The sequence below is a fragment of the Equus caballus genome, chromosome 13 (genome assembly GCF_041296265.1).
Source record: "Equus caballus isolate H_3958 breed thoroughbred chromosome 13, TB-T2T, whole genome shotgun sequence".
Taxonomy (NCBI): domain Eukaryota; kingdom Metazoa; phylum Chordata; class Mammalia; order Perissodactyla; family Equidae; genus Equus; species Equus caballus.
The window spans coordinates 50,714,259-50,730,043 of NC_091696.1; the positions used below are offsets into that span (position 1 = coordinate 50,714,259).

Below are 15,785 nucleotides of genomic sequence, written 5' to 3' on the forward strand. Positions count from 1 at the left end.
CATCCTATGGAAGAGAACTGCCAGGACATCAGTTTAGGAAACACTGACCTAAGTACAAAGTAGACCAATTCCAGGATACCTGGGTGTCTCTGAAAACCCAAATATCAAGTCAAATGTAATCTGCAACCAGGAGGGGTAGGAGGGTGAAAGCTGATGTGCTTGCTATTTGGACTAGGTCACAACAGGGGACCCTGACAGTAGCGGGGTGACCACAGGAGGGGCACCCTGAAGGACACATTTCCTACTGCAGAATCCTGATGGCCTATGTTTAACCCTCCCCGCCCCTCATTCTCTGCCTTTAGACTGCACTTCGCAGGCCTGCTGTGAGGCTCCAGTGAGTTGGCCTGCCTGAGGGCCTTACAGCAGTACTGGCTCCCACAAGGGTGGCAGCTATTGCTATGAAGAGGAGGATGAGGATTTAACATCTAGCCCCATGCACAAGCTCCTTTCTCAGGATTTGCATGTCATACCTTCTTCCTTGAAGATGCTAAATTTTCCGAAGAGCCCAAACAAACATTTCCCTGCTCTGCTCACTCTCCCTTCTCCCGAAACAACTAATTCTCTCTCTCCTTTACTTTCAAACCACCAGCAACAATTCTTCCTCTTCATTCACAGCTGATGACTTTATTTCCATTTCCTTAGTCCTCCAGGATTCCACTCCCACTAGCTCTAGCTTCTCCTACCTTACTAGCAGTAAATTTCCAGTTTTCTTTGCAGCAGTCTCATCATCTTGCCCACTTCTCAGCACTGGCGTGTACGAGGGTTCAGTTCCCTGACCTCTTTTCTTTTCACACACCCTCCTAAGCTTGGAGCTTTAATACCATCTATGAACTGAGGCTCAATATCTCCACTCAGACAGCTCATGGACATCACAAATTAAACATGCTCCAAACTAAACTTCTAAAATCTTTCCTGCCAAACCTGCTCCTTCGAAACTCTTTTCCATTTCAGTAAATGGCAACTTCACCCTTGTAGGTACACAGACCAAAACCTTTAGAGCTATGATCTCTGATACAGTATCCACTAGCCACATGTGGCCACTTTCAATGTTAAATTATTTAAAATTAAATAAAATTTAAAACTCAGTTCTCCTTGTGCTAGCCACACGTGGCTGGTGGTTACTGTACAGTGTGGCATAGATACAGAACACGTCCATCATCACAGAAAGTTCTGCTAGACAGCACTGCTTTAAGATCTTCCTGGTATTACCTGTTTTCTCTCAACCCACATCCAATCCCATAAGATCTACCTTTATAATATGTTCTAACCTCTGGCCACTTCCTTCCACTGAGGAATCTGGCTCCTGGTTAAAACCTATGTGTAATTTTTCAGGCCTGACCACAGGCCATTACAAAGGCTTCACCTGGCAGGCCTTGCGGGGGAAGCTGCTCCCACCTGCACACCAGACTTGGGGCACACCAGCGCACCGCAGTCTCTGAAGGGAGTTGCAGTCAAGGCCTCAGTTGCACTCCAGATCTCTGGTTGGTCATGTTCTCATAAATATCTGCATTCTTAGCCCCAGGACTTCCATTCCTAGATCTCTATCATCTGAGGCCTTGGGCCAGGGTCCTCTTCACACCTCTGCTGAGGCCTCCTTGGGGGTGGGGGGTGCACAACACACAGGGATGGGGACTTGAGGACAATTTGCCTCACTGACTCAGTACCCACTACTTTTCCACTCCTAGGCCTCCCCCTACATCTGTGTGCATAAAACTGCTGGAGCCTTTCATTCAGGGTTCCCTCAACAGTGAGACAATGCCTACAACCGGACCTTTGACAGGTGGGCCATTCCACAGGGCATGAAACAGGGGAGTCAGTGCTCCCTCTGGTTTTAGCTTCTTGCTTATACCATCACAGTAAGCGGTTAAAGACTTAGCTTTCTTTTTTGGCTTATTGTTTTAATCAAGTTCTCTGACATCAGGCAGCCCTCAGCTCCCTCTCCCCTAGCTTGGCTGAGCTCCTGATATCTACCTCTCCCACAACCACTCTGCTCAAAGTCACCATCATCTCTTGCTTTCTAACAGGTCTCTCTGCTTCCACCCTTGCCTCCCACTTAAGTCTGATCTCAACCCAGCAGCCAGAGGGATCCTTTCAACATTAAGTTTCAAATCATGTACTTCTCTGTTCAAAACTCAATGATTTTCCACCTCAGAGTAAACATCAAAGTCTTAAACGTGGCTTTCCAGGCACTACGGGGTCTGTCATGGCCTTTCCTCCTGGTTCTTGTCACATGGCCTCCTTGCAATTCCTCAAACACACAAAGCACACTTTCATCAGAAGACACTTTTTCCCCTCCACTGCATGGTTCCCCCTTCCCTCCTTCAGATCTCTGCTGAAAACCTCATCCAGCCCTTGAGGCTGTCCTACCTCCCTATTTAAGATACCTCTCCCAGCCCCTTCCCTGCCTTACTGTTCTCCACACATTTATCACATCTGACCTGCCATTCCTTCTGCTTTGTGGTCCCAGCTGAGCAGCAGGAACAGAGGATTTCTGTCCTTGTTGTTCATGCCTATATCCCCAGTGCCTGAACAGTGCCTGGAAGATAGCCAGCACTCTACCATGTTCCATTTTAGGGTTTGAGAAATAAATATTCGGTCCCTTACTACAAGCCTTTCGTTGTCCTTACCTTTGAGCCAAGATCGAACTTGAATTTGCTGATATCTTCCTCTCCTATTTTAGAGCCCTCCATCCCTTGAGTCTTCATAGCATTATAAAGGACAGAGGTGATCTTCAACAGTTCCTTCACCGCATACCCATCTGCTTGATAAAGCTTCTTAGTGTTGAGTTTTATATGTGCCTTGGTGGCCTATTTTCAGACAAAAAAAAAGTTTAAGGGCCTTTCTGTATAAAATCTAACCATAGATTTTTTTTCCATATAAAATGTAAAATGTAGGTAATTTGAAAATGTCTCTACCAACAATTAGGATATAACCTGATCATACTAAGAGTCACACTTTCAAGTGACTCAGATTGTGAGTGGGTGTGTAAACTGATACAATCTTGATGGAGAGCAATTTGGTAAACAACAACAACAAAATTACAAATGATCTTTTGACCTAGAAATTCCAATCCTAAGAACTTATCCTAGGGATATTCTCACCAACAAAACAATATCTCTATGTTATTCGTTACAGCAAAGTTTCAAAGAGCAAAAGTTACAAACAACCTAAATGCTTATCTATATAAATTACGTAAATTAAGGTATATCCATGCATGCAATACTACTCAAGTGTATGAAAGAATGAGGACACTCTGTACGCATTTGGAAAGTTCTCCAAAATGTACTGTTAAGTGAAGAAAGCAAGATTCTAAACAGGTGTATAGGATGTCACCATCTGTGTAAAAGGAAGGAGAAAAAGCATATTTTACTTGTTTATATATGCATAAAGAAACTCGGGAAGATATTAAAAATAGTGATTACTGGAAATGGAACTGGGCCAATGACATATAGGACAGAAAATTATTTTACTCCATGTCGTTTCATGATTTAAAAAAAATTTCTGAACCATGAAATATATTACCTATTCAAAAATAAATAAATAAAATTCTTAACAAATAACTAATTAAAAACAAAAAAATTTGTTGGTGAAATGGCTTCACAGAAACCTGGTAATGGAATAGTTTAGAAACTTGAAAGTAGCCCTAACTAGGACTCATCTTTTTCTAATGTATTTAATTTTACAATTCCATCAAATAACCATGAACTAACCATGAACTGGGCAATTGCCTTAATGAAGAAAACTCGATCTTGTTCAGTCTCAACATCAGAAGGGATGTCAGTCTGAGGTTCATACCTATCAGAGAGAGAGAGAGAGAGAAGACACAATTAAGCAGGAAGACCACGAAGAAGAAAGTGGACAACTGAGAGGAAGTGGATCTGTAACAGGAAGCTGAGTCCCCAGCTAACCTAGTAAGGTTAAGAAAGACTTCAAAAGCAACACAAAATTCCAAACACCTGAGAGAGCAAATCCTCACCTAAGAATAAGTTTAACTGATTTCAAAAATCAAGGGGCTTGCCCCATGGTGCAGTGGTTAAATTCAGCACACTCCACTTCAGCAGCCCCAGTTTGAGGGTTTGGATTCTGGCATGGACCTATGCCACTCATCAGCCATTCTGTGGCAATGACCCACATACAAAGTAGAAGAAGAGTGGCACAGATGTTAGCTCAGAGCTAATCTTCCACAGCAAAAAAAATAAAATAAAAATAAAAAGTGGGTGCTCAGCTTACAAAATTAAGTCTATCTCAGACCTCAAAGTTGAATTAAAATAATCAGCACTATTACTCTGGCTGACAGCCCTTGACCCAGGGCTAACTAGTTAGCTTAGAGAAGCAGCAGAGTTGTTGGAATTACTTTCTTCAAGCTACTGATGATCCACCAGGGGTCAGCAGACTGCAGCCCTTGGCCTCTTTCTGTACAGCCTGCAAGCTAAGGTTGTTCACCTTTTTAAAGGGTTTAAAAAACACAAGGTAGGCCCGGCCCCGTGGTGCAGCAGTTAAGTTCGCACGTTCTGCTTCTCAGCGGCCAGGGGTTTGCCGGTTTGGATCCCGGGTGCAGACATGGCACCGCTTGGCAAAAAGCCATGGTGTGGTAGGCGTCCCACATATAAAGTAGAGGAAGACGGGCATGGATGTTAGCTCAGGGCCAGTCTTCCTCAGCAAAAAGAGGACTGGCAGTAGTTAGCTCAGGGCTAGTCTTCCTCAAAACAAACAAAAAAACAAAAACACAAGGTAGAATATACAACAGAGATCTTAGGTAACCTTGAATGCCTAAAATATTTACTTATTTCCTTAACAAAAAGGTTTGCGAACCCTGAATCATATTAGATTTTTCACATAAAATGAAATCTAAATTATTTCTAATCCAGTGTACTCATTGGAGTGTGTAGGGAGGTCCCTGTAACTCCTTGATGAAGGCAAGGGGGTGAAGAGGAGCTTGGACCAGTGCCCCAGTGTCCACTTCCTACTGAGAAATAGTCTCCTTTTACCACTGCCTGGTATGTTCCCTTCTCCCACAGCGTTCTTTAAACCCGACTGATTTTTAACAGGTTACAACTGAGTCTGTCAAACTCAAATTTTATCGAACAATTCCTTTTGCTTCACAACAGTATTCTGTTTCTTGGTGGCTAATGAATAAAATCCAGCATTCATTCTTAGATCTCAATAAAGTGCAGCTCTAACCTTTTCACAAGCCAGAGAAGCACTTCAGATACAAGTCCAAAATTTGGTGTGCGGAAATTTTCCATGGAAATATGTCGAGGGTATCCCAAGGCTCTCATCATCTCTGTAAAGTCTGTCCAATGGAAAATGCAATCCAGTCAGTTCCTTGGCAAACGGCAATGACTTATTAACTTACATACTTTCTTTGCTTCCCCTTCTTATTCTCAACCTATTCCCAACAGTTTTAGGGACTATTTATCAACTCTCTAAGAGGAAAGAAAAAAGGAGATAAAAGTTAAAACACCTAATCTGCTTCCTGAAAAACAGTTCAGTTTAATAGGAGAAGAAGTGGAAGTTGTACGTTAAAATAAGGCTTAGGGATTGGCTGTGAATTTAATTTCTTTGATATCTCATTTCTCTCGAATATCTTCTACTAACTATTCAAAAGAAGAAACATCTGGCCTTATAAAATGTCATAAAGAAAAACATTTTTAAATAACTGTTATTTCTGGGGGTGACGGTGGTAGAGTGAAGTTCATGTTTATGAGTTTTTTCTGAGTTTTTTTAAATGAGCATACAGGATCTTATAATACAAATTTTAAAGATTAGTTGCATTGTATTTAGAGAAATCTTCACGAGTATGATTGGCCTATAGAGCAATATTTACATTTATTACAAAACAGGTTAAGAAACAGTAACACTAGTATTTGTTGATAACGGAGGTTGCAGTCACTAAACTTTAAGCAGGTCCTGGAAATGAACACAACAAACATGTTCTGAGTTTCCACGTTGTGCCAAGATCTATATTCAGTGTGCTTCTGACTACATAACGTCTGTCCTCACTCTTCTCGAAGGTGGATATTCAAAATGTCCCAGTGAGATTTGCAAATAAATTTCCTGGGCACTGGAGATTAGGCTGTTTCACTATATAATTGAAGAGAAAGTATGAGCAGAGGAAAGAGCAACGGCACAGAGGCCTCTGTCACTGTTTTTGGGAAATTTGAATAGAGGGAGGGAGAATAAAGCAGCAGCCTTCCCATCAGTCAAGCAAGGCCTAAATACTTCTTCTTGCTAAGTAGTAGTCAAGTTCTGTTAATTCTGCAGTACTAGTATCAAAGTGGAGACAATTTGAGATTCTTCCTATAAATTGCACAGTTGTACGGAACGCATTTAAGGTCAAAATGTTCAGAAATCCCCTTTTTGTGCATTCTTCCCAACACAGCTCCATTCAACGTCCCTTAGCAGAGTGCTGGCCTCTCTAAACTACAAGAGAGGAGAAACTTGTCACTACAACATACAGTCACTAAGAACCTTCAAATTCCAGAGGGCATAATTCACACTACGGTGCTACAGTTGCATAAGAAAATATGATGCCTTTATGCCTCTTCCTGTATATACATGGTATAAAAAGAGCAATTCATAACTGAAAGGAATAATCTTTAATGGTGACATTTCAGGCACCAGCAATTCAGTTAGAAAATTGGCGGGGCCGGCCCGGTGGCGCAGCAGTTAAGTTCACACGTTCTGCTTCTCGGTGGCCTGGGGTTCGCTGATCCCGGGTGCGGACATGGCACCGCTTGGCATGCCATGCTGTGGTAGGCGTCCCACATATAAAGTAGAGGAAGATGGACACGGATGTTAGCTCAGGGCCAGGCTTCCTCAGCAAAAAAGAGGAGGACTGGCAGTAGTTAGCTCAGGGCTCGTCTTCCTCAAAAAAAAAAAAAAAAAGTTCTCAGGGGCTGGCCCCATGGCCAAGTGGTTAAGTTTGCGCACTCCACTGCAGGCGGCCCAGTGTTTCGTTGGTTCAAATCCTGGGCGTGGACATGGCACTGCCCATCAAACCACGCTGAGGCAGCGTCCCACATGCCACAACTAGAAGGACCCACAACAAAGAATATACAACTATGTACCGGGGGGGCTTTGGGGAGAAAAAGGAAAAAAATAAAATGTTTAAAAAAAAGAAAAGAAAAGAAAATTGGCCTTATTTAGGCCCCTTAGATCACACCAACTTGGCAATCACCTACTACACCTATGCAGGTGGAGCCAGTGAACTGAACTGCTTCACATCCAGAAAATGATAGTGTATAAAAGGCAAGAGATTTTTGATTCACAAAGTCCTATGTTTTGATCCTTGGTTCCACCTAGTTCTAGCCGTGTGACCTAAAGCAAGCTACTCTACCTCTCCGTGACCCGAAGTATTCCATCCAGGAATTATACCACCTAATTTACTGTTACAGCGAGGACTAAGATAAGATACTGAATGTAAAATGGCTGGTGTGTAACATGTGACCCCACGTACTAGTAAGTAATTCTCTTATCCCCATTCTTCCACTTCCCACCCTCCTATCAAAGGCCTCCAGGTTCCCTTCTCACCAGCCCCTTTGGAAAGAACGCAGCCTTCGGAGGTTAGATGACTTGAACTCAAACTCCAGCGCCAGCTCCTACCACCTGTGTCCCTGGACCCGCACCTGTGTCACTGACCTCTCCGTGCCCGTTTCCTCGTCTCTAAACACAGGCGCACAGAGTTGTTGAGAGGAGTAAAGGAAACGATGCACACACACAACAGTAACTACTTGGCAGATCGCATAAGCTCAAACAATGCTAGCCGCAATTACTATGATTCACCAGCCGCTCCTCGGTTTTGTTGTTCGCTTCCCTGAGCTCTAAGCTAACCCAACTCAAATACGGCCTCTACGTTTCTCAATAAGGTCGCCACAGCCCCACGTGGCTATATAAACCTATTAAAATCAGATAAAACGATAACTTGGGTTGCTCAGCCGCCCCAGCCATATGTGGCCGGTGGCAGATACAGAACTTCCCACCGTCACAAACAGGGCGACGAGGCCCGGCGGGGCGCTCAGCCCGGGGACGGCCGCGGGCCGGGGGTGCCCCGGAGGCGCAGAGGCCGGAGAGGGGACTCTTGCGGCGCGCGCCTAGGCGGAGGCACGGACAGGGGACCCGGCGGCCCGGAGCCCCGAGTCTCGGGAGGACCGTAGGTCACAGGGAACAGGGCTGCCTTACTGCGGAGGTCGCGGAAAGACATTTTGCTCGGGTCCCCAGCAGCGCCGACTCTTCAAGGCTCGCCCCTCAGCACTCACGGGTTTCTATGGCAACGCACCGAGCCCTGGACGGCGTGCTGCGGGGGCCAAACAGGATGAGGTGCGAAACGACAGGGCTGCGTACGCATGCGTACAAGAAGGACGGCAGGCAGGGGGCGTCCCGGGGATCCGAGGGAGCCGGCGTGAGGTCCCGGTGCCTGCCACGAGCTGCGAGCCGTGCGGCGTGGGGGCCCGTTTCACACACTTTGCAGACAGACCTTTGGCGCCGGCTGACACGTTCTGAGTGCCTACTATGTGCCAGACACTGTGCTAGGCGCTCTACATACTGCTTCTCATTTCCTCCTCCACTCTAGAAAGAATGTACGATAATGTCACGAAGCCGGTCTCCCTCCTGGGCGCGGTGCCCAGCACGCTTCTCCCTGGCATGTGTAAACTGGCCGCGCCCGCGTCAGAAGCGTCCGCGGCGTGAAGGCCCGAGGCCCCTGGCTGCGGAGAGGAGGCCCTAGCCGTCCGTGAGGCGGCGGGACGCAGCGCGGCCAGGCCCCGGGCAAGCGGTGCCCGCTCAGGCTTCACGACAGGCCGGAAATCGGCCCGGGCCCGCGGGCCCCGGTGGTTGTCCTGGCAACCGTGGCCTCTTCCGGCCGGCAAGTGTTCGTTCTCCTAGTTGAGGGAGCGGGTGGTATCGCGGCCAGGACCGCGGCCGATATGTGACCAGGTCAGCTGGAGGCTCACCTGGGAGCCCGCCCTACTAGGCTGCCATGGTGGGGGACAGGCGACAAAGAAGGGCTGGGGACGTGAAGTGAGCTGAGCCGGGAAGGCTGAGCGAAGAGGAGGGACTGCTAACCGGTGGGACGCCCTCCGCGCCTGCATTCGTGTTGGCGAAGTAACGGACACGTAAATGCACGGACCTTAAAGCGAGTCCCAAAATAGGTCCACACATACATGGTTAGTACCGCAAAGGCGACGAAGCGCTTCATGGAGGGAAAAATAGTCTTTCAACGAATGGTCTTGGAACAATTGGAAATCCATATGCAAATCAATGAACTACCACCCTTACTTAACTGTAAAACCTAAAAACGATAACTTTTCTAGAAGAAAACTTAGGGGAAAAGCTTTGTGACTGAGTTAAGCAAAATTCTTAGAGATACCAAAAGCGTGATCCTTAAAAAAATGTTTTTCAAGGAATTGGACTTCAGCAAAATTTAAAATTGCTCTTCAAGACACTTGTAAGAAAATGAAAAGATAATCCACAGTCTAGAAGAAAATATTCACAAAACACATCTGATAACTTGTATCCAGAATACATAAGGAACTCCCAAAACTCAATAATAAGAAAACATTGCAGTTAGAAAGTAGACTAATTTCAACAGAATCTTCACAAAAGAAGATATATGGGAAATAAGCAAATGAAAAGGTGCTCAAGATTATTGGTCATTAGGGAAACATATATTAAACTACAATGAGATATCACTAGGCAGTTATTAGAATGGTACAAACAACAAAAACCCTGACCGTGCCAAGGGCTTAGAAGGCTGTGGAGCAACTTGAACTCTCATACATTATTGGTGAGAATGTAAGAGTGCGGCTGCTTTAGAAAACAGTTGGTAGTTTCTTATAAACACAGTTAACATATGGCTCAAAAATCCCACTCTTAAGTATTTGCCCAAGAGAAACAGAAACTTATGTTCACACAAAAACCTGTACACAAATGTTTTTGTTTTTTTTTTTGAGAAAGACTAGCCCTGAGCTAACATCCATGCCCATCTTCCTCTACTTTATGTGTGGGACGCCTACCACAGCATGGCCTTCTGAGCAGTGCCCTGTCCGCACCCGGGATCCAAACCGGCCAACCCCGGGCTGCGGAAGCAGAACGTCTGCACTTATCTGCTGTGCCACCAGGCCGGCCCTATACATGAATGTTGATAGCAGCTTTATTCATAATCGTCCCAAACTGGAAACCACTCAACTGGTCCTCAACTTATGAATGAATAAACAAAGTGTGGTACATCCATAATATGGATTACAATAAAAAAAGAAACAAACTCCTGATATACACAAGGGCAACAAGAATCTCCAGCGCCTTATGCTAAGTGGAAGAAGCCAGCCTCAAAAGGCTACATACTGTATGACTCCATTTATATGACAATCTGGATAAGACAAAAATATGGAGACAGAAAACAAATCAGTGGTTGCCAGGAGGAGCTGGGTGCAAAAGAATTTTGGGGGTGGCGGAACTGCCCCATATCTTGATTGTAGTGGCAATAACATGACAGTAGGTATTCGTCAAAACTCATAGAACTGTGCCCTAAAAAGGGTGAATTTTACCATATCTAAACTTGTATCTCAATAAACATGACTAAAAACAAAAAAAGCCTTCAAAAAAACCTACCCAATGGCTTTCCATTGCAGTTCGAATAAAACTCAAACTCCTTAGCTGCACCTCCTCTGTTCTCCTCACTCCCTTCCCTCCTTCTATCCTGGCCTTCTTTCCCTTAAACATGCCCATCATCCTCCTGCCTTCAGGTCTTTGCACATGCAGTTCCCTCCGCCTGGAACGCTCTCCCAACTTCAGATCTTTGTGAAGAGGCCACTTGGACCACCTACACCAAAGCAGAGCCTTCCCAGCCCTTCCCTGTCACAAAGCAGAGCCTTCCCATCCCTTCCCTGTTTTATTTCCTTCCCAGTATGATCTGGAAACGTCTCGTTTGCTTATCTTCTGCCTCTCTGGTCTGGACATGAAAGCAGACACCTGTTTTGTCCTACTCTGGACTCTCCCCAAGTCTACAATAGTATTTGGTGATACGCAGGCTCTCAGAATGTATTTGTTAAATACCTGACTGATTGAATGAATGAATGAATGAGTGAGTGACTGAGAGTACATCACCTTACTCCAGTGAAGTGAATGGTCTTTGAGGAAGGGCCCTGTCATCTGTTTCTTGTCCCCCGCCCTCCCTCCATGCTCTGTGCTGGTTGGGATACCCAGGTCTGGGCTGGCTCTGGGCCAGGTACTTGTGGCTCCTGACTCGTGCTCACGATAGGCCACTGGAAGCCCACCAGTTCTGCTTTAAGTTAGGGCAAACTGGTGTGCACACGCTCCCGGTGCTGTTCCTAAAGCAAAGCAATCAGCTGTGTGACCTTGGGCAAGTTACTTAACCTCTTGGCGACACAGATCCTTCAATGTTAAAATGGAGGTAATAATGCCTGATAGGGTTACTTCGAGGATTAAATGAGATGTGGTAGGCGTTTTAGGGGCAGACTGCACTCAGTCTCCACTATAGTTGGCAGAGCATAGAGGGAATACTGAGAAGGGAGCCAAAGCTTCCTCCCTTGGTTTTTCATTTTTTAACAGCTTTACTGACATATGATAAAGTACGCATATTTGAAGTGTGCAATTCAATGTTGTTGTTTTCTTTGAGGAAGATCAGCCCTGAGCTAACATCTGCTGCCAATCCTCCTCTTTTTGCTGAGGAAGACTGGCCCTGAGCTAACATCCATACCCATCTTCCTCTACTTTATATGTGGGACGCCTACCACAGCATGGCGTGCCAAGTGGTGCCATGTCTGCACCCGGGATCCGAACCGGCAAACCCCGGGCCACCGAAGCAGAGTGTGCAAACTTAACTGCTGCGCCACCGGGCTGGCCCCTATCTTTAACTCTTTGAGGAACTGCCAAACTGTTTTCCATAGTGGCTGCATCATTTTACATTCCCACCAGCAGTGTAGGAGGGTTCCAGTTTCTCCGCACCCTCATTAACATTTGTCATGTTCTATTTTTTAAATTATATCCCTCCTTGTGAGTGTGAAGTAGTACCTCACCGTGGTTTAAATTTGTGTTTCCTTAGTAACTAATGACTTTCATGTGCTTATTGACTATTTGTATATCTTCTTTGGAGAAATGTCTGTTCAATTCTTTGCCCATTTTTAAATTGGGTTGTTTGTCTTTTTGTTGTTGAGTTGTAATAGTTCTTTATTCTGGATATTATGCTCTTATCAGATACATGATTTGGAAATATTTTCTACCATGTTGTAGGCTGTCTTTTCACTTCTTGTTAGTGCCTTTTGCAGCACAAAAGTTTTAAATTTTGATGAAGTCCAATTTGCCTATTTTTTCAATTGTTGCTTGTGCTTTTCTTGTCAAATTGAAGACTCCATTGCCAAATCCAAGGTCGTAAAGATTTACCCCTACATTTTCTTCTAAGAGTCTTATGGTTTTAGCTCTTACATTTAGGTCTTTGATACATTTTGAGTTAATTTTTGTATATGGTGGGTGGTAGGGATCCAACTTCATTCTTTTGCATGTGGCTATCCGGTTTTCTCAGCACCATTTATTGAAGAGACTGTTCTCCCCCCAATTCAATGAATAGTCTTGGCACTCTCGTTGAAAAATCAATTGACCATAGATAGATGGGTTTATTTCCGGGCTCTCTATTGTATTCCATTGGACTAGATGTCTATCCTTATGACGATTCCACGTTGTTTTGGTTACTGTGTCATTGAAGTAAGTTTTGAAATCAGCAAATGTCTTCAAACTTTTTTCTTTTTTAGGATTGTTTTTGATTATTTGGGCTCCCTTGTAATTCCACATGAATTTAAGGATCAGTTTTCCTGTTTCTGCATAAAAAGCTACTGGGATTTTGAAGGGCTCTGTAGATCACTTTAGGGAGTATTGCTGTCTTAACATCATTGAGTCTTCAATCCATGAACAGCGATATTTTTCCATTTATTTGTCTTCTTTATTTTTTTCAGCAATGTATTGTCTTGCACCTACTTGGTTAAATTTATTCCTGTTTTGTGTTTTGTTCTTTTTGTTCTGTTAGGGTATAGAAATACAATTAATTTTTGTGTATTAATCTTGTATCTCACTTTGCTGAACTTTATTAGCTCTAATAGTTTTATTAGCTCAAATAGTTTTGCGTGTGAATTAATTTTTTCTATATATAAGATCACGTCATCTGTGAATAGAGAGAATTGAAAGTTTAAACTTTTTAAGACACTGTTTCCCAAAGTGGTGGTACCATTTGACATTCCCGCCAGCAGTATCTGAGAGCTCCAGTTCCTCCACATCCTTCGTCACACTTAGTATGAGCCACACAATACCCCATCATTGACTTACGGGAAAATGGACAGTCAGAAAAGTTAAGTGACTTGCCCAGGGACCCCAAACCACCTTATCAGTCTGCTCAGGTCTCACTAAGTCTGTACCCCTAAACCCTCATTTCCCACTCACAGAAGAGGAAACTGAGACCCCAAGAGGTCACCCCTGGGAGTGACTCTCCAGTCTGCAAGAGCTGGGTCTGTTTTGTAGCCTGGCCCAAGCCAGAGGGACCAGGGACCTCCCCTAGGGTTCTGCCTCCTTCCTTTGCTCTCCTCCCACCCTGACACTGCCCTGGGCATCATCTTCCCCCAAACTTCCCAGTCCAGGGAGGCTGGGAGTCTTCTCTGTGACATCATAGAGCTGGTTGCCAAGGGAGACCTGCAGACCCACCCCCTAGGCAGGGCAGAGCAGAGCCCTCCTGCACCAGAGGCCCAGCAGCTCCTCCCCGACCACGCTGGCCCTCCATGGAAGCCTTGGTCTGTGCGTTCTCTGAGCTGCGCATAAGAGAAGGTGCCAGGCTGAGGGGAGGAGTGGCAGGAGGAGAGCTGCCCTCCTGTCCTGACCTGGGCCCATAGCCACCAGGGTGGCCTCAGGGACATGCATGCTTGGGAAAGGGGAATGGCCACTGGTCCAGACAGTGTGACCATGGGCTGTGTGGTCCTGGACCCACTGTGCAATTTCTGTACTGGCACCAGACTGCTCTTTCAAGGGTGGGGGGCAAAAAGAGGTGGCAGGAAGGGCTTGAAGTTCTGAAAGAGAATTTAGTGCCAAGGCTCAGGCTTCTCAGACCTCCCTGTTAGATGGGAGAGAAAAGAGGAATAGCATGTTGGGTCACAGGAGGCGATAGGCAAGGGACTGAGCCTATTTGACAGACAGGTAAGCTGAGGCTCCACAGGCCAGATATGGAGCCCATCACATGAGCGTGTGACTGCATGCTCCCCTCACGTCTGCTGTGGCCCACCAGCCACCACCCTCCTGCTCTCCCCTCCACAGATGCAGTGAGCTGGGCCCAAGGACACCCCAGCCACCCCAACACACCACCCAACATCTATGAGGGGGGGCTGGGGCAGCAGCAGTGCCCCAGTGCCCAGGGAAGCAAGCCCAAGAACTTCCGGCTGCGCCACCTCCGGGGCCTGGCTCTCTATCTACCGGGTCACATGCAGCTCGCCAGCCAGTGTGAGAGCCACTGGCTGAGCCGGCTCATGGCTGGGGGCTGCCTCCCACGGCCGGAAGGCATGGCTTGGCCTTTGGGCCTGCCACAGGGGACTCTGGGCCCAGGTAACAGCCACTGCTCAGCCCTTCTGGAAGCTCAACTGTCAAGGGACAGCCCAGGAAATACAGGTGAGCACCTGTCCAGGTGAGGCAGAACTGGGGACGGCGGGGGAAGACCCAGGGAAGGGTTGGGTTGGGGACTCAGACAGACTCAGACGGCCCCTTCTCCACGCCCAAGCCTCTCAGTTCTGCACTTGATGAGGGACTTTGGACAGCACCCTTCCCCCAGCCTCAGCTTCCCCTTTTGTAAAATGAAGGGGTCAGGTTAGATGAGGATCCTTCCAGCTTGAACCATCTGTTTCCCTTTTCCTCCTCCCTCATGGGTTCTCTTTAAGGAGAACCGCCCCCTCCCCTCCTGTTTTGAAGGACACCAGGTTCTGGGGGTCATAGGACGGGCTGTCTGGCTCTCCTGGGTCCCTACGGGTGACTTCTCTCTTCCCTCTTTCCTCAGCTTCCAGTTCCAGCATGGACCCAGCCAAGGGTGCTTCCTCCCTGCCCAGTCCCCCAGAAGGCTTGGGGCTCAGGCCCAAGAGGTCCTGGGGGGCCTCAGAGGAGTCTACATGTCCACTGTGCAAGAGAACCCGCTCTGGGGCTCTGGAGAGGCCATAGGGATCTGAGTGCCAGGGCTGGTTCTCCTAGCTCGGGACAAGAGGGGAAAGGATGGCCCAGGAGGATGGGGTGGAGGTCCAGACAGGAAGGGCTGAGCCCCCACCAGTGGCCCCCCAACAGCGAGACACCCTGGCCGCTGCCCAGCACCAGAGCCTGGGCCAGCCTGGGGAAAACTCGAGGGGGGAGGGAGATGGAGGTCCGGCGGGAGGGACAGAAAAAATAGAAGCCTGGATGTGCCCTTGCAACCTGCTCCAACTCCAGTCGGTCACTTGTACCTGGGAGGCCGGGCTGAGTGGAGAGTTGGGCCAGGGAGCCCACAGGTCTAATCTCAATAAAAGCCAAGGCCTATACCTTCTGTCCCTTAGTCTGTCTGTCATCAGGCCATTTAGTCAGAGAAACAGCCCCTTGGCACCTGTGTTCTGAGAGCAAGGTGTCGACCTCAGGGGGGATCCAAGGCACTCCCACCCGTAGTTGAGGAGGGAGCCATCCTTCTCCAGGTGGAAATCCTGCAAGGCTTCCTGGGTGGACAGGGTCTCAGCAGGCCTAAACGTAGGGCTGACGTTCTGGCCAAGGTGGCAGAGGACAAAGGA

At 46.8% G+C, this 15,785-nt stretch overlaps 2 protein-coding genes across 16 annotated transcripts in view; one reads left to right on the top strand and one right to left on the bottom strand.

Moving 5' to 3' along the window:
* CLUAP1 (clusterin associated protein 1) overlaps window positions 1–8,818 on the bottom strand; it is a 33,510-nt gene extending 24,692 nt beyond the window's left edge. For 2 of the 13 annotated variants that reach the window (XM_014730198.3, XM_005599015.4), the window contains exons 1-4: window positions 8,182–8,790; window positions 5,182–5,293; window positions 3,711–3,795; window positions 2,628–2,807 (exon numbers count right to left, since the gene is read on the bottom strand). In XM_014730198.3, coding sequence (XP_014585684.1) covers window positions 2,628–2,807; window positions 3,711–3,795; window positions 5,182–5,293; window positions 8,182–8,203 — 399 coding nt within the window. In that variant the 5' untranslated portion in view covers window positions 8,204–8,790. Of the gene's footprint in view, window positions 1–2,627; window positions 2,808–3,710; window positions 3,796–5,181; window positions 5,294–7,533 lie in introns of all 13 variants that reach the window. The other 11 variants (XM_070232329.1, XM_014730197.3, XM_001502142.5 and 8 more) reach the window with 10 other exon arrangements.
* A 4,856-nt stretch (window positions 8,819–13,674) lies between these two features.
* C13H16orf90 (chromosome 13 C16orf90 homolog) lies at window positions 13,675–15,545 on the top strand. 3 transcript variants are annotated; one of them, XM_001502134.5, is made up of 3 exons: window positions 13,675–13,824; window positions 14,308–14,655; window positions 15,038–15,545. In XM_001502134.5, the coding sequence occupies exons 1-3, from the start codon at window positions 13,779–13,781 to the stop codon at window positions 15,193–15,195; spliced, it is 552 nt and encodes a 183-aa protein (XP_001502184.1). In that variant the 5' UTR covers window positions 13,675–13,778; the 3' UTR covers window positions 15,196–15,545. The 3 variants fall into 3 exon arrangements, with proteins under 3 accessions (XP_001502184.1, XP_023472202.1, XP_023472201.1); XM_023616434.2 differs by having other exon boundaries at window positions 13,683–13,790; XM_023616433.2 differs by having other exon boundaries at window positions 13,687–13,794.
* The last annotated feature ends 240 nt before the right edge of the window (window positions 15,546–15,785 follow it).